Here is a 26726-nt window from a genome sequence, read left to right on the forward strand (position 1 = left end):
GGTCAGCCTGCCAGCCTGGGGTTGCTCTGACCTGGCTCAATGGGCTGGCTGGGGCACAAGGGTGCTCCAGTGTGGGGCTAGCTGGCAGGCAGCCCCCGCACTGTAGCACCCTCATGCCCCAGCCAGCCATGTCAGCGTCTACATGTGCCCTATTGCAGAGTAAATACTCCACAGCAGGATAGTACTTGTATTTATAAGTCCTACCCTGCTGTGGAGTTTATTAGTTTACTCCAGCCTAATAGTCCTGCACATGTAAATGCCAAGATGTTTACTGCCGAGCTAATTAGCCTACTCCTCAGTAAACGTCTCATGTAGACAGGCCCTGTTTGAACTTCAGTACAGGTCATTCATGCCATGGAAGTTTTGCTCTCAGGAAAACAAACCTGGGAGAGCTGTCCTGGATTATTTGAACGTGTGTAAGCACTCTAAAGCAACACCATAGGATGGGTAAAGAAAACTAGGGCCAAATTAATTCTCTGATGGAACACTGTCAAGCTGTTTTGGAAAGTGTTTTTGATTTGACCCGGCTTTATAGAATAGAAACCATTCCCTTGGCCAGAATAGACAATTCCTATTTATCCCACGATGGAAACTTCTTTAAATTTGTGGCACGTCTTGGAAAATATGACCTTCTAATGAAAGGACATTTCCAACAAATTACCTTGAAGGACTTTTATCATTATTACCCAAGCAAAAACGCTCAAAACAACATTAGTCTTGGGAATACAAACAAAGAAATTATTTCTGCCTTCAAGGCTGCAAAGTATTTTCTATTATATTTGACTTGCTTATAAAGACATTAGTTAGCAAGAGCCGGCAACAATGATCGTGAGAATTGCTTCTGCAGAAACAAGCAGCAACTGAGGTGAAAGAAGGCAGCACTAGAAACATCGCTTCATTGGCATTTTGAATGTGACAGAGTCTTTTGACTCTAGAATGAGAGAAGCTATGCTTAGGCAGTTAAAAGATGTGGAAATCTCACTTTGTAATATGAGGGGTCAAGGTGAAAACAATGGGGAAAATATGAAAAGCAAAGGCAGCAGCATTCAGAAGAGTATTCAGGACTTGAAAAAGCATTCTTTGTCCCATGCAATGCACATCCTTTGCATCTTGTTCTCAATGATCATCACACTGAATCATTGCAATGAAGCTGTGATTTCTTCACAGTTCAGAGGGTTTATCCTTTTCTGTAAGCTCAGTGCTCAGCTGTATTGTACCAATATATGAGGAGCCTGTTCCCTAAACCCACACATGATGATTGGATAGACAAAGTGGTGCAAGCAGCATATATTAACAACTGTCGGAAGTCTGTGATCCTTTTGTTTTAATTGCCAGTGACTCAAAGCCAACAGGACTTGGGGGGGAACCAAATCTTGAAGTGATGCCGAACTGCTGGCTTTCAAAACCTGCAACAATAAATTCTTGTGCATTGTGGTACTTTGGCATGATATCCTTTATGAAATCAACTTCATAAGTAAAATGCTTCAAGAAGCAAAAAGTGCATATTAAACAAACAGCACATCATCTAAAAGCCAGGACATATTCCATTGTAAACTACCAGTCTGATTCACAAGCGTCCCGACTGATGCAAAGGAACTGATAAGGGAGAGCTGATAAGGGAGAACTCCAAGCCAGATTCCTGCAAGAAACACAACTTAAGGAATGAACCAAAAAACAGAACGTTTGATTATGAGGCCAGCCATAAACTGGCCAGAACTATAAAGTCATTTTTTTCCTGTTAGGCTTTGAATTCTACCATACTTGAATAAGAATTTTTAAAACCTGAGAAGAATCATAAACTATTTAGCGTTTTTTAATGATGCCTCTGAAACATCACAGTTTTCCTGCCAAGAATTACAGCAATAATGCATCATGTTAAGCAAACCATTAGAAGATGCCAACAGTCTGGTGAAGAGACATCTCTGACACAAATCCCCTGGGTCTCTACAACAAACCAAGTTCTCGGCAGGCAACTGAAACCTGAAACATACCCAAAAGGTACACTAGAATTTCTGTGCAAAAAAACATTTTTACCCTTGTTTCCAAATGTATCCATCACACTCAAGAGTCTATTAACATCAATTTTATGCGTTACAAGTAGAGAACATGTATTTTCAAAGCTTAAGTTTGGGAAGACATTTACATCAGATGATGGCACAGTCCTCATTGTTGGGGTCTTGCTTTAATTTCAAACAAAAGCCTAACCACAGAGAATATTAATCTCAAATGTGCCACACAATTTCATGTGTATCAAAGCAAAGAAAAGCAAATTTCACTGAAGATGCTGGCTGCTACTGCCAAATCTTTGAGGGGAAAAAAGACTTTAAAGGATTGATCGTGCATTTGACTGTCAGGTTCTTCACTTTGTTTCTTACTTACATTATCATCAATAGGCAAGTGTGATGAATCTCTCAGTATTTTAATGGGAAGTTAAGATGTTAACAGGGATGGGTGAGAAAAAGTATTGCTGCCTGCTCTAGAAAACAGCTAAAGCGAGAAGAAACTCAATCGTTTTTCTCAACACAACCTAAGAATATTAGAAAGACTCCAAGTTCCAAAAATATCTTTCTTATATATTGCTCTGAGTCTACCGCTCAGAGCAGCCTCTTTTGCCTGTAACAATTAAAGGCAAGTCCAAACTAAGAAGCCCACATGAGAATCCAAACTTACGGTTTGAGGCTATGTTTCTGGTGCTCATCCACCGCCACTACCAACATAATGTGACAGACCTACTATCTATGCACTAAATCCCCTTCTGTAACTTCCCATTGGCAATCAACTGATCCTGACACCAGATAAAGTACTCAGTACCAAATGCTGAGCTAGCAAGGATCCTGTCCCAAGGAAGCACCTATTTCCTGCACTCAGGATTTGTCCTGAAAAGGTCTCATCCATTTTCTCTTTCTTGGTCAAGTTTCTACAACCAGGCCAAACAGGGGAGGAAAAGCTGGCCTTTATTTGTTGTGGCAGGCTTTTTCCAGGGAGCAGTACCAAAGCTGTACCATCACTGCCCCTAGTATTCACCTGCATGCAGGAGGAAGGAGGAGCAGAAGGCCATTTAAGCTCCTATCTCGGAAGCCCTGGGCTGGGGTATCTGTAGTGTCCTTGTAGCAGTGGGCTAATTCTATTGCCAAGCTTCACAAACGTGTGTAGGTGTGCATTGAACTCAAAGGGAAAGACACCAGCGCAGAAGATAAACTAGTTTCAGAGGTTGTTGTTCTGGCCATCCTCTTCTTTTGTGTCTTTGGTTTGTGCCAGCATTAGACTCTCCTGGATTTCATTATGGTGATGTCTCATCCTTGCAAAAAAGAAGAAAACATTCAAACTTAAGTGACTTAAAGCCAACATGATGCAACAGTTTATATTCTCTTCACTACTATTTTGGTGGGTATTTGCTATCATACTATCAAGCCTGATTTCAGCAGGTTTCTCTTCTAGTGAGTTGTACAGTCTTGCTTACATCTTATTGTAAGTGGCATGGTCACTAGAGACATCAACACGCTTCCCCATCCCCTTTCGGAGTCACTTCTACAATTTACTCTCCCCCTTGCAAGGGGGTTCTGAAGTCAGTCTCATTTAACAGGGACTACTAATTACACCCGAAACAAGGCTCTGCATCAGGAGGATCCTTACAACTTTTGGCTGCTGGGTGAAATTCAGAGAGTTTCTGCTCTGCAGTACTTACTTTTCCCTGTTGAAAACAATGAAGTCTCTTTGGAGCATCTCTAGATGCTTCTGAAGATGGCAGGCCTTCCAAATTCAAGGGGAGGAGAAGAAAGACAGGTGAGGGGATAGTTAAAGTTCACAACTGACACAGGAAACTATTACAATGTCCACACTCATGAGGCATAAATGTGTTTGCATCTTAATTTACAAGAATGTTAATGAAAATTTAATTAATTATATTTCTGTATATATATAGATACACACATAGACACCCACACTTCTCCAGTGTCTAGCTGTTGCAGGAGATCTCAAATCTAAGGTTATAGAACAATTTGCCTTCCTGTAGTGCTATGAATTATAGGATATGCCTCTATCAGTCTTAGTGCTAGACAGGAGTACATGCAGCACCAGCATGAAGGCTAACATTACAGCAATTCAAGTGTTATTTCACTTGGCTGAACTCAATATGAGAAATAACTTGAGCACAGACTGTTCACAGTAACTGTATACTGAAGATACCCACAGACCCATACAGAACATACAGAGTCACCTCTTCACCCACGACTAAAATTCACTCCATTCACATTAGGGAGGAAAATAATATTAACCAGCACAAGCAATGCACAACTTTGAGCAGGAAGTGAGAAATAAATATTTCAACCATTAATACCACAGGAGACATTTTAAGTTGGCAAAATACTAAATTCTTGGCTGAAATTTCACCAAGACAGTTGGGCTTCTAAGTATACCTGTAAGAAATTGCCTTTGGAATATATTTTGTCTGAAACAGTCTGTCTCCTCGTTCATTAGATAAGAAGAGGAAGAGAAAAGAGTTGGCTTGTAGTCACAACACAGAACTGGGAGGCAGGAAGCTAGGGGTTATTGTTAGCATTATTTGATCATAGAAGGCGTATCTACACATGCAATTAATATGACTGAATATACTCTGGCTCAGTTTGAGCCAGAGTAAACTAATCGCAACATCACCAACTACGTCTTTTTTTAAGTGTAGTAATTTACTACACTGACAGATACCACTTGTATCTGATGGGACTATCTAGCAGCACAGTAAATTAATCCACTGCACTTTAATTGCCATGCACATGTAGACAGTGATGCTTTACTGTGCAGCAAATGAGTCCGTTGCGCAGTGAAGTGTCTCATGTAGACGCACGCAGTGTGTTTCGCAGCCTGTAGAACCTACAGACAGATCCCTACCCTGCATTGAAGAGTAAAGTGCTTTAAGAGTCTAGCATAAAAGGCAAAGTATTATAAACAAACCCCAAGTTGGATTTCCTCATGCCATGGTCAGGCATGTCAAACACGCCAAGATCTGGGTCAAGCATCTGCCTCATTTACTGAGTTCATTGAAGTTGGAAACAATCTCAAGGTGAGCAAAGCTTAGGCTAGGATCAGTTTTGCACAATCACCATCTACCAGCAACCATGTGTTCACAGACCAAGAACAACAAAGAGCAAATCACACATTTATCAAAACCCTAATCCCTGGTCAGACAGATTGGCTCTCAGAGCTCTGGAGTTCGGCTAGTTCATTTATCCCAGAAGCAGTATTCCACTGGGCTGCCAGCAGCCACTTTTACACCAGTCACCTGTGCATGATGAAATGCAAAGTGACGGATGCCTTCTTTCAACCATTTGTACGAACCAGGCATTGACAGCAGTTCTTAAAGAGGCACTTCTCTAGCACCATTTAGCTGTCACTGTGCAACGCTCCCCAAAGCCGCAAGTCACCACGCTTCACTCTTCTATGACAGGCTCCAGCTTTGCAAATAGCAGCCAGCAGAATTCATATCCATCCATATCATGTTTAATGCCATCTGAGTATCCTACTCAACAGTTGCTTCTTTATGCATCTGTGTTCCTCAGAGCTATCATTCTCTCACACAAGCAGCAGTGAAGAGAACATTTCAGATGCTAGGCTCTATTATTACCTGCTTAGAAAGCCCTTAATCATAAAAGTTTCCCTCAATGAAGTCTAGTGTCAGTAAACACCTGTCCTACATGCACAATGACAACTAGAGAAGCAGACACAAAAAATAATTCATAACCAATATCTACAGTTCTAAATACATTACACACATGTGTAGTACACACATGTGAAAGTACACACACGTGAACAAACACAGACTCAAGCATTTAAAATACTATAAACTGATTTTTCGTAAGGATGCTTAAAGAGCTCAGGAGGGCTTTCTAAACAGGAAGCTCCTTGTCAATCACAAGAGTCTCCCCATCAAAAAGTAATGGGATCTGATAAGATAAGATACCATAGACTCCTCCACCTCATCCGTCCTCCAAACCTCCAGGGTGTTACAAAATCAGGTCTATAGTGGTGAACATTTAAGAATGGGATCTTTACTGTTAAGGGATACAAAGCAGGTACAGGAGTTGGAGCGAGGAAAGAAAGAAAGAGAGGTCTTTCAAAATGAATATGAGGTAAGCAAGTAACGTAAGAAAAGAACAGGTAGCAGACAATCAACAAACGAGACGGGGCATGCTAGAAGTGGGAAAAGTGTAAAGTGAAGACCAAAGCAGCATTCAGAATCAAATCTAGAGAGTCGTTTTTAATGACGGGGAAGTCAGAACAACCAGCCTCCTTACAACATTCTGTTTCTTTTCCTGAATACATTTTCCTTTACACTACAACTTTCACAGTCCCTAGTGCTTGCACAAAACCACATCCGGGAGCCATCAGGGTTCTGCTGACAGGACTCGGTCTGCTGGCAACTCCTGCTCTGCACAGCTGACTTGCAATGGGCAGGGCAGGCTGCTTTTCCGAGCCTGTTTCCATTGGTACAGATGGAACAGAATCAATTTTGGTCCTGAAAGAGCTGTTAACTTAGGCTATGATAAAATATTTAAGATGTTCAAATGCAGCTGACCTTTAAATAACTTAATATAAAAGAGACACAATACCGTCTATTTAATTAGAAGGATGAGAGAGACTTTAGCTTTAACAAAACCCAAGAGCTCTCTGTGCTCTAGAAAGGAAATTAGTGTGGCCAGGATTTTGCCCTAGGACTTTGTTAAGACTCTTTTCAATCACCACTAGCTAACATGCTTTAAACCCAACCTTTTTCTTAGTTTAGATGTGCAGCACACCGGGCATTTATACGCGTGCTTTGGGAGTAGGGGCTAGGGAGGTACTTTAATTAGAGCAGCTCCGAGAGCCGCTCTAATTAAAGCACCTGAAGCGTTACATGTATCAGCATCCCCATGCTGAAAAATGGCAGTGGGGGGGGTGCTTTAACTAAATTTTATGCAAAAACCCTGTCTTGCTTGCTCTCACCTGTGAAGAACTGCATTTACTGGTGTCTTTCTCCTTCTTAGCCAGACGTTTCTTTTTTTTATGGAGAGGTTTGGACTCCAGGATCATTTCTTCAAGTTCGAAGGTTGGGTCACAATTCAGTCTCCCTTTCTATACAGGAGAGAAAGGACACTTGAGCTGACCTCAGCCTACCTCTTACCAATAGGACAGTGCTTTGGAATTGAACTCTGTCATGAGTAAGCCAATTACAATGACACAGCCAGAGCTCCTGCTGCACCTTTTACATATTTTATCAGCTCCCTCAGTGAGGAGGACATTGCCAAGGTACATTTCACATTATTCTAAAAATCATTTTTTCTTTCGCTGCCTGTTGTTTATACTTGCCCGTTGGATGCTTCAAAGTGAAATCCAGAGTAGTCCTTTGGTTAATTATGATTTCTTCCCTTGCACACATGCAGGGTCTGTTATGACAAGTCATTTGCCAGGCACAAGCTACTATTCTAAAGCAGCTGGTAACCACAAGGTTACATGCTTTACTATTACAGTAGGGATGTTTGTGAACCTGGGATGATGTGCACATCTTTTAATTGTAAAATGGGTCATGATTCTGGTTGTTCACTTGAGTTGCTTGCTGCAGGAGTGCTCATGAACTGTGGGTACACATGCTAGAGCACTACACTTGGACAATATTTCACAGAAGATCAACAGAACATTTGTCTTGACATCCAAAACTTCATAATTTTCTGTTAAATAGCCCTGATCATATTATACAGAACATTTTGCATTGCCTTTTCCCTTTAGTTTTAAGCGCATTCTTGTTTTAACTGTGTGTCACATGTTGCCATTCTGATTGGGTACAAAGGAGTGAAGGATCATGGGTAATGTGTAGACCGGTGTCCTGGCTGTGAGGGCATTCTAAAGGGTTTTTAAATAAAATTGCCTTACAGTGGGAATGAATCCTGGTAATATCCTCTTCTGTTGAACTGCATCCCAGTTCACATCAGCCAGATATGGAAAGTCTTGGATATCTTTCAGCCGAGAAAAACGTTTCTCAGGATTTGGCTCAAGCAACTGGCAATGAAAATTTAAAGAGAAAGAGACAGCACTTAGCTACAGAGCCAGGGGAAGACAATCTAAATAGAGAGTCTGTAGACATGCATTTGTTGCAAATTTTGACACAAAAAAGGCTACAAGACACATACATAATAATGAGATTTGTGAAATGTTATCTGTCTACTTAATATAGCAGATGCCTTAAAATGTACTAGTTATGCCTTTGATAATTAGGTGGTGTTCCTTGCATATACCCTCTTCCCTTTATTCAGTGAATTCCTATGGGAGCTTTCAAATACTCTGATAAAACCGCAAAGTCACAAAAGGCAAGTGAAAAGTTTTAAAGGACACTCATGTGTATTTGATAACAAGGGTTGAACGGAGGGCGTGTGATTTTTCAGTGTGTAGTTTAATAGAACAGAATTTGGGCTAGATTGCAATAGTGACTACAAACCAGAGCTGAGTAGAGTAGATGAAGAGAAACAGAAGTGGGTAGAGTCATAGGTCTTTGCTCTTCAGTATGCAGGTCAGCCCAGGTGAGTTCATGTGGATTGTTGTAATCTGCTACTGAAAGGTAGCACATTACCATAGTCATTCCCAGAGCAAAAGGGAAGCAAGTGAGCAGGTTTCAGGAACGGCCTTCTGACTCGCAATGCATCTTGGGGCTACTCCTGATCTTCTGAAATGTATGCACTGGTTCTCTTGATGAGGCCATACCTAAATGATCCATTCCAGCCCTTTCACCTGAATTCTTTTCACTCTGCTTCACCTTTTTTCAGTTAAGACTCCATTCTGCAGGGTGGTCCTCATTGGCTTTGATACCTGGATGAACCAACTTAACCTTAACCCTCCTGCTGGGAGTATGGTGCGAGGGTTGTGCAATCTTACTGTTCCCCTTGGCTGGCCACTCCCCTAAATTGTTAGGAACAGTCCTCCTTGTCAGGGAAATATACCAGCACCAGGACTGTTCAGCAGCCTGGTGTCAGAAGTTAATGTACATTTGCTTGGGATCTTTTTTTTTCATATTGTCAAAAGCTGAGTCGTTTTAACCTGTGCTGGCCTAATGCTTACAGCACAGAGACCTCAATCCATTCACTGGTCCTATACATCACACAGGCTAGTGTCTGGCAAACAGACTCCAAATCAGAGCCAAGATAACCTCATCACTAATGACTTCTTCCACTGGGATGCTTACTTGGCTGCAAACAAGGAAGACTTTCCTTTTAGTAATGATCCAGTGAGTTCTTTCTTATTAGCAAGTGGAGCCGAGTATCTAGCTGAATGTCACCATTTGTCCTTGAGTGAGAACAAATCATCTGAAGGGTTTTGTTTTAATAGGTCCTGTTCTCTCACAAGGAAACTTTGCAAAATCTGTTCCATTTTTCTAACAGTATTTTTTTCCTCCAGCCAGCCAGTTTTAATGAAATTCAATTGGACCAGAATCATATTCACTTCTTTGGAGTTTGCATCAGAATTTCCCCCCTAATATTTCAAAGAACAAGTCTGGGGATCATTTCTATAGTTTGCTGCTAGACAGTTTGTTTGCATTAAATAATGCAAATCAACTTTATACCACAAAAAGATATATTTTCAAACACATATTTCAACATAGGATATGAAACCAAGTTAATAAGAAAAGGGATTGTTTAGTGTTGGAACAAGGGGGTATAATTAGAACTGAAATGCTTCCTGAAATGTGGAGAAAGATACCAAGACAACTTTCCAATTGCGACTTTTATTAGACTGTAGCACAGTTTCCCAAAACCAGTGGTGGAATATACTGGACAGAGCTCTAAGCAATACAGATAGTGAACAATCCTACACAAGTAGGTAAGCAGTCTGGCTAATATTTCTTTTCCTTTGAACTAAGTTACCCAAATTGCTCCATTACCACAGGATATGAGGAGCTCATCACCCTCAGCATATTTATATTCACAACATTTGTGTGAAGGAAGAAAGTGTTATGATCCTTTTTTAGGATGGGGAACTAAGGCACACAGGATGGCTAAACTGACTTGCCTGAGGTCAGAAAAGGAATATGTAACAGAGCAGAGAATTAAATTCATCTTCCAATTCCCAGTATAATATCCTATTCACTGGACCATTCTTCCTTTCTAACTTCAGTGATTTTATGGAACCATAGAAATGGTACTATTTGACTCCAGGTTTGTTTTTTTTTTAATTAGGGATTTTTCATCTGAAACATGATAGAAGACAGCGATTGAATTCTGAGTTTTAATTTTGATAGTTCTGTATTGAAGGAACCTCTAGCAGCCTATTCATAAAGAACAAAAGAGAAGAAAATCCACAAAAACCACCCTCAAATTTAATAAACAAACTAACAACTTTAAATACCTGCTCAGTGTTAGTGCTCGCAACCAGGGTGTGAATGGTATTACCCTGAGGTGCAAAGGCAATGTAGTCAGAGTAACAATGATATGCAAGTTGAATATTAACACCATTCACTCTTTATTTTCCCCATAAAAGCTTGATATCTGAATCCAAATGTGAGTGGAGTAGGTCTGTTTTGAATGGCTGAATATATTAAACGCTAATGGAAAAAGTCATTGGAGATATTTGAATCAGGACAAAACTTAACATCCCAGTTGGTCTCATATATAATACATATGGCTGTTAAACCAGATGCAAAGGGGCACATGGATATTTAAATAAGCATGACATTGCATTATTAATTCATGAGGCAGCCTATAGGATTTATAAGCATGTCATGGTTCAGATAAAACTTTCAGCAAAAATAAAAATACATACAAAATAAAAGACACCTGCAACAAATACCCTTATATTGCTGTTTCAAGGTCAAATTCCAGCCCAATGCTAACTATTCCTCTCATCTAAATTTTCCATTTCATTCTAATTAAGCAGTACATGTCTTACAACTGCTGTGGTGGTTTTCAGTACAGATTTTCTGCCCATTTCCTACAGCACAAGTGAATGTGTTTCAGTGATGAAAAGACATACTATACACTGTATGGAGCCTTTAGAAAAAAAAGGTGTGATAAAAACATAAGATATTTTGTCATATCAAGTAAAAACCAAGGAAAGTTTCTTACAAGATTTCAAAATGTGACCCATTATCCACAATCTTTTTCAGTCCCTGTTTTTAGTCAAATGATTTCCATAACAGAATGATGTTTGTGCTTGCTGCAAATCCAGTTTCAATAAAAGCCTTGTTTTGGATCACAGTTATGATCATCAAAAATGATGATAATTTTGAAAATTATTTTACTCAAAATTCAATAAAATTGTTGCAGAAATTTATCGAACATTTCGTGGAAAAATTGGAACATTTTGACAGAGTCAGTATTTTGGAGAGGTGGGTATTCGTTTTGGAAAAAAAATAATGGTCATTTTCATTGTCATTGATACCTATGGCCTATAGGGACGGAACAATAACAATGACAGTGACCATTTCATTGTTATTGATATTTATAGGTATCAATAACAATGACACTGATCATTATTTCAGAGATTCAATAAAAGTTAAAATGACGCTTCCAAAGATTGATACTTCATGTCTCCTTAGAGCAGTCACAACATTAGCAACTGTGTGTACCAATCCAAGCTCTTCTATCACTGGGCTATCAAGTAGTACCCTGACCTTGAGGTGACTTTCCCAGCTGTTTTATATTAATGTAAGTGCCTTCCCACTAAAAACTGGATTCTCATCATTTTAGATATGGCACCATGAGTCATGAAAAGGTTGTTAGCATTGGATGTTGACAGTAGGCCTGCAAGAAGAGGAAAGTAATCGCTTTGGATTCGGAGGGACAGTGATTCAATTCAGTGATTTGAATCACTGTCCCGATTTGATTTGGCCGAATCTGAATCTGAAGATATTTGGTACCAAATCTTATTCAGCCATAGACTATACAGGCAGGCAGTGCCAGTGGGAGCAGCCAGATGAGCCCCGGCTTGAGCTGGCAGGCCGGGGAAAAGCCACGGCTCATCTGGTTGCACCCCCAGCTGTCCCCCTGCAACCGGAACGAGGCAGGCAGAGCTGGCAGCCCCGGGAGAAGCCCCTCATCTGGCTGCTCCCCCAGCTGCTCCTGCCGGCACTGCCTAGTACCTGTCTGTACAGTCTGTGGCCGAATCTCCAAATCTCTCCAAATCGATTTGGAGGCTTTGGATTCAATTTGGAGAGATTAATGGGCCTCCTGATTTGATTCGGCTTTGGAGATTTGGCCACCAAATTAAGCCGAATCTCCTCCGAATTGAATTGGCTACCGAAGCTTCACACAGCCCTAGTTTACAGAATCTTAAGTGGTCACATATGGCTCAATTCAAAGGAGACTGATCACAGTGGGAAGACTCTATTGGCTTCAGTGGATTTTGGTTCAGGCTCCTAGACATGGCATCAACTGAGTTACCCTCCTCCCAGTTTGCTCTCACCTGTTTTAGTAGGTCCACCATTTCTTTAGACCAAGCAGCAGGATACATGACTGTTGCTATCTTGAACACGTGAGCAATATCCATTGTTGATGTGTTGGAGCGAATATGATATGGTCTCTGAAAACACAAGCAAATCATTATAATTATTTAAAAAAAAACAAAAAATACCCCTCTATTGGAAAACTTTGTAGGGCAAGAAGTCTCCAAACAGAGTTTCTTTATACATTCTCTCAGCCCCCCGTTGCTGCTCTAGATTGAACCATTGAAAATCTGCCACTGCAGAGACTAACTAGACTGAAGTGAATAAGTTACTACAAACTGAATAATGATAATAATGGCAACAACAACAATAGGAAAGATGAGCAGCAAGATGAATAGGAAGGAAAAGCAAAGGGTAGAGTTGTTATCAATCTGTTTTCCCCTGGCTCAGTCAATATTTATACCCTAGAAGGCCGTTAAAAAGGAATTAATTTAGTAGCAATGTAAGGGCCAGTATTTATTCCTCATTCTCTGTACACTTTAAATAGTGTTTTTCTGTTAATTTCTTATGTTTGATATGGGACTGTCAAAACAGAAGCTAGTGGGTTTTCTTCCCCCTTTGAGTTTCCTTGGGAAAAGTGACAACTCCAGTAAAAAGAGAAAAAAGACAGTATGAGAAAAGACAGTATGTTCAACCTCCCTAGAGAAAGGTAGCTGAACAGAGTATGTCTGCGTGACACAAAGCAATGTCACCCAGAAATACTGGAGCTAGCCCTGAACCAGCTAGGTCCAGTATCAGAAGCAGTATAGCAATATAGTAATGCAGCAGTCTTGTTCAGACTAATATGCAACGTGATTGCAAAGTCCTGCAAAGTGACTCCTAGGCTGCAAAGTAACTCCTTCCTGTATGGCAGTCCTAAAGGCAGGAATAAATAGGCTCTTAATTTTCTTTCAGTTATCAGTCTGAATTGTGTACATTAAGATGCACATGCAAGGTGGGAATGACGGCTTGATATTCAACAGCTTTGATATAACGTGGCATTTGGAGAGGTCTAGGTCTAATCTTCCATCTGTGCAAGCTGAGCTTGCAAAGCACAATCCAGTTACAACTCATGCAAGTGGACACTGCTCACTTATTTAGTTGATGCATGCAACCTCATGAATCCTATAATTTAACTTGACATTAGCAAGTAGTGAGCGTAAGAAGGCAAGATTGTTGTAACATTTCATTTCAGCAGATGGTTTGTAATACGGCTGTGCGAAACAGCACTGTTTCATTTTGACTTCCATTTCACCATTTCAAAGGGACAGTGTTTTGTTTTGTCATTTCATTTTGAAACCACTGCTCTGTTTCATTTCATCGAAACAGTTTCGCTGTTTTGACGTTTCGCCCATAGGCTCTGATGGGGAATCATGAAAATGCAAAAACCTGTGTCAGTTCTTGCCTGATGCAGATGAAAATTGCAGGGATGGTATCCCTTTTTGAGGGCATGAAGCCTCCCATGTTTCAAAGAGATAGGAGCAGAGGTTTCTGGGAAACTGCACCTCAAATTGTTCAAAATAAAACTCATGACAGTTGCCGGCAGCGGCAGCCTCCTCTCCTCTGGCACGCAGATCTGGAGGCCCGCACTCCCAGGAGGGCTGCTGGGCTGTGCTGGACTCCTCCTGGGTGTGTGGGCCCCCGGATCTGAGCATGGGATGAGAGGAGGCTGACACTGCCGCCTGGGACCGTCACTGGGTGCAGCCTGAGCCCAGTGCCGAGAAGATTGCTGCCCCAGGCAGTAGTGGCAGCCTCCTCTCATCCAGCGACCAAATCAGAGGCCTGCACCCCCAGGACGGCTGCAAGGCTGTGCCAGACTCATTCAGCTGTGCTGGACCAGGTGGCGGTGGCAGCCTCCTATCATCCAGTGCATAGATCCGGGGGCCCACACCTCCAGGAGGAGTGCAGCACAGCCCTGCAGCCCTCCCAAGGGTACGGGCCCCTGGATCTGTGCACCAGATGACAGGAGGCTGCCGCTGCCACCTGGTACCAGCACTGAAGCAGCCACCTGGTACCAGCGCTAAGCCAAGTAAGCTGGGCTTCTCAACTCAAAACATTTCAAAACTTTCAAAACATTTCGAGTGCCCTCGTTTCATTTCAAAGCTGTTTCAAAGCCTTGTGTTTTGTTTCAACTTCACTGTTTTGAGCTCAAAACACATTGAAACAGCTTCAAAATGAAACACCCAGCAAAAGTTCGCACAGCCCTGGTTTGTAATTCCCAGATTTTTACAATTTTCAACACTAAGAGGCTGTTTAAGAAAATATGTGAGCACAGACGCACCACAGTGTATTACACTGACTACCTGCCAAGAGGTGAAAAGCAAAACTTCCTTTAAATTTATTACACATCATCGTTACCACTAGCAGTATTTTGCTGTGCCATGATATATTGTTATACCGCAGTATTTTCTACACCTAGGGTGGAAATAACAAAGTGAAATCAAAAGCTGTGGAACAGTAAACGACAGTAATAGTAAATAACAGTAATGCAATCTGTTTTATTTTCCAACAATAAAATAAGCATATATACTTTAAGATAGAAGTTAGATTTACAAAAGCAACTGGGTGCACAGCTTCAGAAAGGGCGCCTAGCACTTCCAACAATATTTTAATATGTGTCAAGTTGGTCAACCAAAACTTTGCGATTCTTAAGATCACTTGAAAAAATTGGTATCTATATGTGTGGATTAAAATACGTTCTCTCTCACAAGGGTTCTGTGAGGATTGAATCGTTAAAGAATATACAGGGCATGTCTACACAGGACGCTTAATGCACAATTGCCTAATAACTCTGCGCAGTAGCGTGCCAGGCAAAAACCATGCTAATACGCTATTGCACAGTAGTATTAGTCTATTGTGCAGTAAATGTCACTAAAAAACCATGCGTCGGTGCTACTGAGCAGTAACTGTAGTTACTGCACATTTAGTTTGTACTTGATTAAGCAAATACTAAACTAAATGAGCAGTAACTATTCTGCATTAATGAACGTGTAGATATACCACAGTTACCTAAAAAGTGATATCTACTATAAATACTATTGGTTTAAAAAAATTAATCTCACAAGTTTTCAGATAATCTTTTTTGCTTGGGAGAATGGTGTTTATTTTAATTCACTTTTGTCCACCCGTTTTATAAACCTTTTAAAAGGAGCTATCCAAGAATCAATTCAAGAAGCAATAAATTTTGCAACTGAGTTACTGTCAAAGAATCAGACATGACAGGGCATGAATTGTGTTTTATTAATAATTCACACACAGTAGTTTAGCTTTGCTCAATCTACAGGGTCTTATTACAACGGGGAAATGATTTTTAAACCTTTTTCTTTGCATGTTCTGAGCTTGGAGTAAATTATATTACAGTCCCTGGTTTAGGAATTCTTATTCATCAATTAGATGGCTCAGTTTCCAGTGCCCAACTATATTAATTGACAGGTCCTCGGACATGCTGAGAACCTGTCGTGGTGAATTACTTTGTGCTGCAATAGTTTCTTTTCAAAATCATATGAGTCTGTCATCAGAACCCGGATGGATATTTGATTTCTGCTGCCTGCATTATTATAATAAACTTTGAAGTTTAGAATGCCGCTCAGTTCTTCCATCCCTGTTATAAAGCATGTACTCTTTCACCACAGCATTGTTAGACACAGACAAAGAACGTGAATACAGCTGTACTGCACAGACCCGGCCTCTAAGTAGTTCATAGGCAGTAATTCCTAATGACCACCAGTCCACAGCAAAGGTGTAGCCGATAGATTTTGTTGAGTTAAACATCTCAGGTGCTGTAAAATACAGAGAAATAGTTTATTTCAGTCTCACATGGAAATTACTGTTTTCAGAAGTATATAAAGCTTTCATCTTAGAAATGAAAGACTTTGTAATCTAACAACTACTACATCACTCCAACTCTACCGTTCCAGTCAAATGCATTTACTATATATTTCATTTGTTCCTTCCTCCTTGCTTTGTCTTTCTCTTAATTATCCCTGGTTTTTTTAACAAGATGATAGTAACAAGCTGGCTAAGCTTCCCATCACCCACATACTGCTGAGAGGGATGGAGAATCAGAACTCCTCCATTCTCTTCCCAGATCTACCACTGATTTGCTTACCGAGCCTTGAGAAACCTGCCTCAGTTTCATTCTCTGAACAAGGGACATCTAACTGCTGCAAAACAGGGACAGGGGGTTAAGGAAAGTGCTCATGTGCAAAATGTTTTGAGATCATAAAGTATGTAAGGCCCCTGCTATACATTACATATGTTACACAGTTAACTGGTTAACCATGCAATAAATTTAAACCAGCCCCACCTGCAAAGTAATTACCACACAATAAAAAGAGCCAACCAACTATGAAGCGGGTGCTTGAAACATGCAACAACTCTATAGATAGAACAAACCAGATAGAAAGGAAAAACTTTCTCACTAGAAGCGTGGTTCAAGCACTGGAACATGTTAGCTAGAAAGGTGGTGGATCTCCATCCTTGGAGGTTTTTAGATCCCAGCTTGACAAAGCCCTGGCTGGAATGATCTAGTCAGTGATAGTCCTGCTTTGAGCAGGGGGTTGGACTAGATGACATCCCAAGGTCCTTTCCAACCCTAATTTTCTATGATTCCATAGCTGGTGTCTATCCAGCTTTAATGTGAATGTGTAGCAGGGTCCATTGCTAATGCTTGTAAAACAGGGGTTATTACTAGATACTAATTCCCATCAGTCACTAAAATGCTGCTTTTCAGTATGGACCCAGCATCTGACAAAGATCATAACAAGTCAGTGGGACAAATATTTTCATGTACACCAAGAATTGAGCACAGATTAATATTTGGGTCCTGCAGTCTCAAGAGAGGAGTAGTTATAATTAGGATCAGTGTGAAGCCTCCTCTGTTGAGCTGAGCTCTCAGATATGTAAGGCTTTGCTTTTCCTATCTTTTAAATTAAACAATTCATAGCTTTGTTACATTAAAAGCTTGGTATAAGACTTAATTCATAATTGTATGTAGAGTCTTGAATGAAAAGCATACTGTAGGAACAGGGATCATTACATAAATGCTCAGTGCATAAAAATAGTTCATTAAAAGTTACCAAGTGGTTGCTGCCTTTCCTAAAAATATGAAGAACATCAAAATGCATTGGCTTGAACTAATTTCCTGTATTACATAAGGCTGATCACAAGATCAAAGGTCCTCCTGAGCTTAGCAGCCCATAGGATTAGCATTTAGGAGCTGACACTTTCTTAAAGTTATTTGGCAAAGTAATTGTTAGGTTAGGGATGGCAAAGTAATTAGCACGGTTAGGTATGGCATTTTCTATAGCCAATGGCACACAAGACAGTGATGTGGCTATAGCACCATATCAAGTAACCGGGTACCTGCTTGCAGCTGGGTAGATGGGACCCACACCTCTGCAGACACCATGAACACTCTGTCAACACACCCCAGATTACCCAGAACGGGGGCTGAGAAGTCACTCTTCTTTAGGTTCTTACACACTCCACAACTCATACAGTCATAGCTGAGCTCCCCATCGTCTTTAATATATTTTACTCAGAACAATATCCGAAGTGGGACAGTGATGTTATCCTCCTCACAGGTGGAGAACTGATGAACTAAGCAACTAAGATTTGCCCCAGGTGACATATGGTGCCTGAGCACAGAACTGAAACCTGGTCTACTGAACCGTTTTATCCCTTAGGAAACTTCCCCATTCTCAAAACTAAGGTGGATTTGGCTGGGTTTTTTTAAGTGGGTTGATCCACACCCCCCACTTTTCCCTTTATCTGTATTTAAGAATCCTTTAAGTGTGAGGATACCTAAAAGAAACCCAAGCCTCAGAAAGTAAATATTGTGTGGCATAAGCACAGATGGGATCCTGGCTCTGTTTCCTGAAAGCAGGAAGTGACTTGATGTGAGCACTAATGTGATAGCCATCCCTTCATTGGGGGAGGCTGCCAGGCAAAGACAAGCTGATCTTCAGCTAAGATTGTTGTGAAGATTAAGGAAAAAGTCCAGTGACTTTATGGGGGATGGTGGGAGATGACTGTCATTAATGAAGGGTGGTGGGAAGCTGAAGGTGAGACCAGTTGTTTCTATAGTTTTCTTTTTAAACTATAGGGTTAAATCAGGTAAAAAACAAATCAGCTGTGTTACTCTGACAAAAAAAAGAGATTCCCAATGAAGGTGGATGTAATTGTGAAATAGCATCTGTAGGAGAAACCCTGGTTAATCACCAGTTCATGCAGCTTTATCAAACCACACTACTATATAGAAAGTTTTGTTCCTTGTGCTGTCCACACTGAAATGCTCCGAATGCTTTCATCCTGCCTGTTACTGTTAGCCAGATTTATGGTCTATTGTATAGTTGAACCCATCACATTTTTCCTATCATTAAATTAGGAACCTCTCATTTTTCTCAACCTCAGTGTTGGGAATCTTCCTCTCTGATCCATTCCCTCTGCGCTCCTGATCTGATTTTTTTCTTGCTTACACAAGTTTTACCTTGCTGTAGCTCCACTGCCTTTGCCAGTGAGGGAGACAACAAGATGAGCTTCTTTTTTTCCCCTGTAAAAAACTAGTTATTTTAATGATTTCACTATTAAGGGAGCATAACTAACAGTTTTCTGCATTAGTGTCAAGAGAAAAAGGAGGAAAAAAATCAATAGCTGGAAGATATCCAGCACCAAGAGCAGCAGGCAAGCAAGCTCTGTTTGAAAAGGACTGTGCATTTTTCTCCACACATACAAACGTAGCAATGCGCCCGCATGAGGGCAAAGGAGCTTCAGAGGTAACAGAGGTTGCCCTTGTACTAAGAGCTGGACTATCCTTCCATGCTGAGAAGACACATACAATGCTCTCTGTGTCACTGGGGTGAGGCAAAGCATTTCAAAGCCAAAAAGTTAGTCATTTCGGAAACAGCATTCAGAGGAAGCAAGAAACAGCATTTGTGCTCCAAAGATGGTTTAGCGACATCCTGTACCCCAATCACTAGCAAGATTTCTTTTTGCCTTTCCTACCATTTAAATACTGAGTCTGGCTTGACTTCACTGAGTCTGGCTTAACCACAGTGTCCTCCCCTCCAGTGAGACCAGGGCTGTTTTCACTATGACTGTATCAATGTCACACTCATCCATGGCATGAGGAACACAGCTCTGATCCTTCAACTTCAAAAACACAGGGCTCTGCTTGAACTGAAGAAGCTCCTATAGCTGGGGGTTAGCAACTCATCCATTATCTTATTTTTATCTTTACCACAACGGGCACCAACCCATCAGTGACATTACTTTGTAGGACAAATTTACACAACAACTGGATTTTTCTTGAACCAATAAAAGAAGAAATAACGGTTGCCCCTTTCCTTGTTGTTACTATAGCAACCAACCCTGTTACTTGCTCAGTGGGAACCCAGAGACTTGTACCACATTTTCCTAACAAGAACATTACACTCAATATACAGAAGTGCAGAAGGTCAGTGCACAAATGTACCATGCACTGGGGAATGGACTCATCCTGCTGGTCCTCATTTCCCTTTTGATCCTTTACAAATGCTCTCCCTTGTGCACCTGATTCCCAGATGACAGGCCAGCTGATTGCTTGATAGGTGGTGACAAGCCCATTGACAGCCAGAAGGCAAAGATGAGGGTCTTCCGCGTGAGATTGAAACACAGTTCGTATCAATTTACTGCTCTCTTTTATGTGTGCAGAGCATGTTTTCACCTGAAATAACATCTATACAGCAGCATGTAGCTAAAGTGGCTTTGTTCTTCCCTTGTCATTTCATCCCTGGAGCAGAATGGAGTTCAGGGCAGAGGACGCTGCATTAGCGGTCAAACACACAGCTGGAGCCCGTTCTTTCCTTGTAAAGCTCATTGCTAGGAATTCAGTTATTCCTAATTCACATCAGCATCGAATGATAATAGGGACCCTGGCCCATCTTTTCCCTGGCATTCAGTATGATCTCTACATGTAAATCTTCAAGCCGAATTCTGATTTCCACTTACTATTGGTCTAAACCCAGAGTAATAAAACGGAGTTCAAACAGAGTTCAAAGGAGGCTTAGACCTTCATGGGGGCATGCAGGTACCTTCTGCAAGGTATTCATTTGCAATTCCCAGCAAATACTTGCAGGCTTGGGCCATTACTTTGATTTAACCAAGAAGCAGCCCTTAGTGCCTCAGCTAATCCACCTGTAACCTGGGGTAATAAAGTACAGCATCTGAGTCCTGAAATGCTGTAAAGCCTGACTAATGTACATACAATGCTTTGAGAGCCTAAAAAGAATTTAACGATTTTATTTTACAACCGATATAAGAAAACTTAACAAAGACACATGAAAACTGAACAAACTTTACAAAACTGACATTAGTACTTGTGCTAGGCTCTTCCTTTGTGTAAAGCATTAATTCTACTTCTAAACCAGTGAGAAACTATTTCAGTGACATGAGGGGGAAAAATCTTAGAAATCAAGATTTCCCTTTCTTTTTCATTCCCATCCACAGCCACTCATTTCAAACTGCAACATGTTTTTCCTACTTAAAAAGAACAAAAGGAACTCAAACTTTCCAAAAGGATTTTGCTTCAGTCCCTGCGCAGTCTTTGATTCAAGGATGGGTATTAACAAAGAATAGCTACTCAAGTAGCCTCAACCTTTCTAAAATCTTACCCATATATGGCTTGGTGCCAGCAATAGTTGTGACCTGTGTTTCTTTAGTCAGCATTGTGGCAATATTGAAATCTGTGATGTGCACGTGTCCTGAAAGAAAAAAAAAGTTTGACTGAATAAATGACTCATCTCTTTCCAGGAAAATGATCACACTTTGAAAAATAATCATCATCCAGAATTAACATGGAAAGTAAAAACAGCAACACACTTCTTACAGAAAAGGATTTCCAGAAAAATTCCACTTTGGGAAAGGAGCAGAACATTTTTGACCTGTAGGCTACGGCATGGTCTCGTGAGTTTACATGCTTCTCTGCATGTAAAGGAATTGTATGTATGTACAGGTAAAAAAGGAATTGAATAGTTTCTGAGGCAAGAAGCTGTCACTTGGATTTCCCCATAGGAAAATTAAAATTTCCTATGAAAAAAGTTCCACTATCGCATAATGTATTTGAGCACTAAACAATGACCAGCTAGCCTGGTGAAAATCTTGCCCATTTGTCATCTCATGCATTTAATTCTTTGTACTCTGTTTCAGGAGAACATTTTTAGATCAACATCAAACATTTCTGTTCAGATGAAAATCAGTCTGTTGGAAAATTTTTGAGCAGCTCTATTATCCGTCTTGCATTGCGTTCTAGTGCTGCTGGGAGTTTAAGCCCAGACCTAACCTACGTTCATCAGTCATATGAAGACGAAGAGGAGAAAAATACTTTTACAGAAAATATGTACATTATCTTAGCATTTCTTTTAGCAATGAATTCAAAGCACATAAGAAAACAAAATACTGTTCTGCTTAGCTCTCCAGCCCAAAATGAACAGCACATGCTGCAGACTGGAAAACAAAGCACAGACAGTCTTTTTGTTCTGTGCTTAGCACTACAGGGCTTTGGGTCCATGGATGGGGCTCTTAAATGATATATACTTTATACCATGCAGGAATCCAAGCAATGACTAATTTCCTAAATGGCACCAATTTATTGCCTTTTCAGGAAGGTATAATATGGGGGGTGAAGTAGAAGAGGCTTAGGCCAAAACCTTAACAGAGAAGAATATTACAATTTCCACATAAACATCATAAGTGATACACAGAAGTTCAGGCTTTCTGGTCTCCTAGCAGTAGTTTTATCCTGATGCATGCCATGAAACACCTCCCCAAAGGAATATAAAGAACGTCAATTGAATATTAGTCAGTCGAACATGTGACATAAAAGACAATGATAGAAAGAGACAGAAAAAGGCATTCAGGAGGTGAGAACATAAGAGAAAAAATGGCTATGCTGGTAATGGACAACAGCTGAAGGAAACACTGATTGAACAAGAGAGAATTTACATCCAAATGATCAAATCCAAAGCCTTGCATTTAAATTTATATCTTATAGCATAACTGTCATTACTAAGAACATGGTAATAGTGTAGTAGATGGCTGAATTATTATATTGTTATTAAATCTCAAGAAATAAGACTAATTAATGTAATGTTTAAATGCCACAGGCATCCCATTCAAATGAATCAGGATTTTTCCTGGAAGTATTCATTTAAGAGTGACTGCCCATAGAGAAGGAGAACTAACACATGGCCATTCCAAACGAGCCCAATGCCTCTAAAACTTTGCAAGGCAGGGGGTGCACAAGGCTACGTTATTTATAATGGGGGAAAACTGCAAACACCAAGTGGAACCAATCAATTTAATAGTTAGACTATGGCATTAGATTACCATAATGTGTTCTGCAATAGGCTACTTGCTGAAACCACTCAAAAATTCAAGCCAGTGCAGAATGTAAAATCAGCTATGTTGAAAGCAACCCCCTCCGATCCCAAAGCTAAGAAATCCTGGGCCTGCCTTGTACTGGGATGGGAAATCACCTTGGAATATCAGGCACCACTGATACAAACCAAGGAGCTGTGGTCAAACTCTGGGTATGTATTAGCCCGTAGAAACCAAATGAGCGGCAAAACTAGTTAATTCAGCCCCATCACTACTGCTGAGTTGACAAGCAGAATGCCAGGAAGAAATGGTGACTGAAATAGCCTGCCTCTTAGGCAGAATTTCAATGTGAAGTGTGTTTTAATGTGATGTTTTTCCAACTTTTAGTAATCAAAGTAAATATAGCACCTGAACACCCACCAATTTATAGAAGAGTTTTTATCTTGGTATGTATGCATATGGATAGCTCCCACAAATGGGAGAATTGACCCCGTACAACGCATACATTGCTCTTGATTACTTCACCCTTTCACTTTCCCTTTGGCCATCACAGTTAAAAAACAATTTGATAGAAGGTATGTATTCTTGAGACACTTCATATGCTCTGTTGCCATGTTATATTGGGGTCGGTCACCATGGCTTCCAAATAAATTAATCTGCTACAGCAAATACCACCTACTTAAAGAAGACAACCAAGAGGTTCTGTATTATCAAGAAAGAACTTCATCCAGTCCTAGCCAGATCTTGTTACAGGGAAACTGTCTCTACCTATCCTAATGACCTTCAATTGCCAAGGCCAGAAAGATGACTTTTTTCCCAGGTGTTCAGCACATTCCAGGACAGAACATTTATTCTAGGTGGAAAGTTCCACATTTCTCAGATATGTTCATTGTTCAAGCAACAAGCATCGACCTTCTACCTTAGCTAATATCTTCCTCTGTTGTAATATCATGCATTTAATACTACTCCCCAAATTGTTTCTAGAAAGACATAAGATCTGCCCCAAATATTTTTGCTTAGATGAAATCTTAGCAACAAAATTAGGTGGTTGGACATGATATGTTTACTAAATCTTGTGAAATCCATTTGTGGGGCAGGGAACGGGAAACATCAATACACGGTATTTTCATTAGGGCGACACAGAGAGAAAATGGAAATACGTGTCTTCCCAAAAGGTAAAGGCGGCTTCAAACAGGCTTGTAGGAACTCAGGGCTGGCAGGCAGAGAGCACAGGGACCGGTGGGATAGGGAGCTGGATTACCAACGTCTCCTGTGGGTGTATAAACTAGGCAATTCTTCCTGACCCTCAAAAGTAAGAACAAGAATGAAACTCTATGAGTTATTCCCAGGCAGAGATTGGTAGAGGGGCTGTCTATAATGAGGACAGCAACACCTGGCCCAAAGAGAGCTATATACATCATTTTTTAGTACATTGACAGATTCAAAATATGATCCTGAGTACACTTGCTCCATAATTTGAATGCTGATGAATGGTAATTTTCTGTGTTGATCCGATTCTCATTTCTTAATGTTCTAAGCCTGACAACATTGGCTTTAAGATAGGATCAGATTCTCCAACTAGAAAGATGCAAAGTTGGTTGAATACATTTTTGGATAACTTGATAACAGTTGGGGCCAGTGGAACCATATAAATACAGCTGTGTAACACCCTTGTGCCCCAAAGGTGGTCTTCTATGGCAGTTTACACAGACCCTTAAAGTCCTCCTGTAGTATACAAGAGAGTGCATAGGCACCTCAGCTGGCCATACTTGGGCAGACCACCCTGCAGACTGGTGTTGATGGCCAACACAAGGCAGTGAAATTCCTTCTGACTCATGGAGCCCAATCCTGCAAGGCAGTCAGCACTTAGAGAGTGTCCCCACTTCATGGTGAGTTCATGATCTCCCTGTAAGATGATAAGCACTCTCAGCCCCTGTAAACTTCAATGGGGGTTGTGTGTGCTTAGCACTCAGTAGGATTACACTCTCAAGAGCTGCATGCTTCAGACCAAGGCTCTGTGTATGGACTGTGTTCTGCAGATTCATCACCTCTTTTCTGCTAGATGAAAAAAAAAACATTTATTGTTTCTCCTTTCTTCACCAAAGATATTAAATCACCAAAACAAGATGGCTTATGAAAGTTGAATCTCATAGTTTAAACATCCCTGGGAATTCCCAGCTGTTTTTATTTAATATGTTAAAATAAGGCCACCCTCTTGTGATGAATAAGGACAAAACCTCCAGTAATTAGCTACTGTTTTGTGGCTGGACAATGATAAAGAGTTTAAGTGCATCTCCACAATGCTGGCTAAAAATTTCTTGCAAAGACAAAGTACATTTTGCTCATCACAAGTATTTTGTAATATACCCGGCTAAATTCAAGAACAAAAGCAGGGCCTTGATGACATTCAAAGGCCATGTAATAAGTTTATCTCCTATCTAGCCAACTTAAATCACAGGACATAATAATGTATATGAAATATATGAAATCACAGTACATAATAATGTATATGAAATATAGACACACATATGGACAGAAGAACATAAAAAACAAATCAGAGTTTCACCACAGACTTGAAGAGCAGAATCACTACAAAACCTTAAATGGACAACATTATACCTCACCATAATCACTGATTAGACAGTAAACTCCCATGGGGCAGGGTGTTGTTTGCTTCTTTTTGGTTTTTGGGGGGGTTTGGGCAGCGGAGGGGCGGTTGGGGTGGAGGGGGTCTGAGTATAGCACTATAACCCCTGAGTATAGCCCCAGACAAAAGAAGAGGCTACAGACAAAAGGTAAATAGTAAAATATTATTCCAGAAAATATCTGAGAATAAATGTCCTGGGATCAGAGCTTATTGGTTAACTCATCTGGCTTCATTAGGAGCTGACAATTTTTAAGTTATTTAGCAAAGTAATTTTCTAACATTTCTACAATTGTACTTTCTACCAACAGTCTGCCTGGTCTGAAGCTGGAAAGTGTCTACACTGATTGCTATAAATGCATCTCTGCTAACAGCTTTATTAAGACCAGATTGCTGTATAGTGATCATTTGGGCTAGGGACAAAAATTACATAGAAACTAGTATGAGTGATCAGAAACCGGTTCAAATCAGCAACAGAACAGAAGTTCAGTGCACAGAAACTGCTTTCAATGGCTAAAACCAGTTTAAGATAAACTTGGATGGATGTAGTATCAGACTTAACTGATTTAGTTTAAATTGGTTTATTGAACCTTTGTCCTAAATCTCCTCCAAATTCAAGTTAACTCATGGTCCCCCAGCATCCCAGGATGCTTCGCACCTCCTCCACAAACCCCCTCCTTGCAGGCTGGGTGGACTAGCCTTGGCCCAAGCCTTCTGCTCCAGCCGAGCAGGGAAGCATGCTCCAGGCACCTGGGCCATTGGAGGCATGTGGCTGCATTTCCAGAATCAAGAGTGAATGTCTGTTCACTTGTTTATCAGTTCAATCTATGAAGTTTAGACTAACCTGAGCAGATTGAACCATCAACTCAGGCTTGGGCTTTTTGCCTGTCTGTACGTAGCCTTGGTTGGGTTAATCCTGCCTGAGGCACTAACTTCTGAATGTTGTGAGGTTTCAAGCCCACTTGAGAGAAGAAAGGAAAACTTGAGGAACATTGTCCCTCTAATCTGCTATCTGTATTGCCAGAAAACATGACTGAGATGTCAGAGCTCATCTATAAGCCTTCGACTGTTGAGAGAGAGTACATGTGTTACCCTTTCTACTTTGATAGCCTTACAAAAACAGGCAGGCCACAATCCCCCACCCACCACCCACTCACAACTCTCAACAAAAAACCACAGCACCAAATCCTTGGAAAGCACTTGAAGGAAGATGCTGAGTACAGCCAGGACAAATGCATGGTCCTTTTCCCACCCTTTGTCAGCTTTCATTTTCTCTCTAACTCTCATCTC

The 26726-nt window shown here is 40.7% G+C and overlaps 1 protein-coding gene across 2 annotated transcripts in view; it reads right to left on the reverse strand.

Moving 5' to 3' along the window:
- Positions 1-1435: 1435 nt before the first annotated feature.
- Positions 1436-26726, reverse strand: part of STK32A (serine/threonine kinase 32A) — a 70713-nt gene continuing 45422 nt past the window's right edge. For both annotated transcript variants that reach the window (XM_019478341.2, XM_006265029.4), the window contains exons 7-13: positions 21088-21177; positions 16118-16215; positions 12418-12534; positions 7900-8025; positions 6976-7104; positions 3686-3750; positions 1436-3298 (exon numbers count right to left, since the gene is read on the reverse strand). In XM_019478341.2, coding sequence (XP_019333886.1) covers positions 3205-3298; positions 3686-3750; positions 6976-7104; positions 7900-8025; positions 12418-12534; positions 16118-16215; positions 21088-21177 — 719 coding nt within the window. In that variant the 3' untranslated portion in view covers positions 1436-3204. The remainder of the gene's footprint in view (positions 3299-3685; positions 3751-6975; positions 7105-7899; positions 8026-12417; positions 12535-16117; positions 16216-21087; positions 21178-26726) is intronic.

This window comes from Alligator mississippiensis, chromosome 9 (assembly GCF_030867095.1).
Source record: "Alligator mississippiensis isolate rAllMis1 chromosome 9, rAllMis1, whole genome shotgun sequence".
Classification (NCBI taxonomy): domain Eukaryota; kingdom Metazoa; phylum Chordata; order Crocodylia; family Alligatoridae; genus Alligator; species Alligator mississippiensis.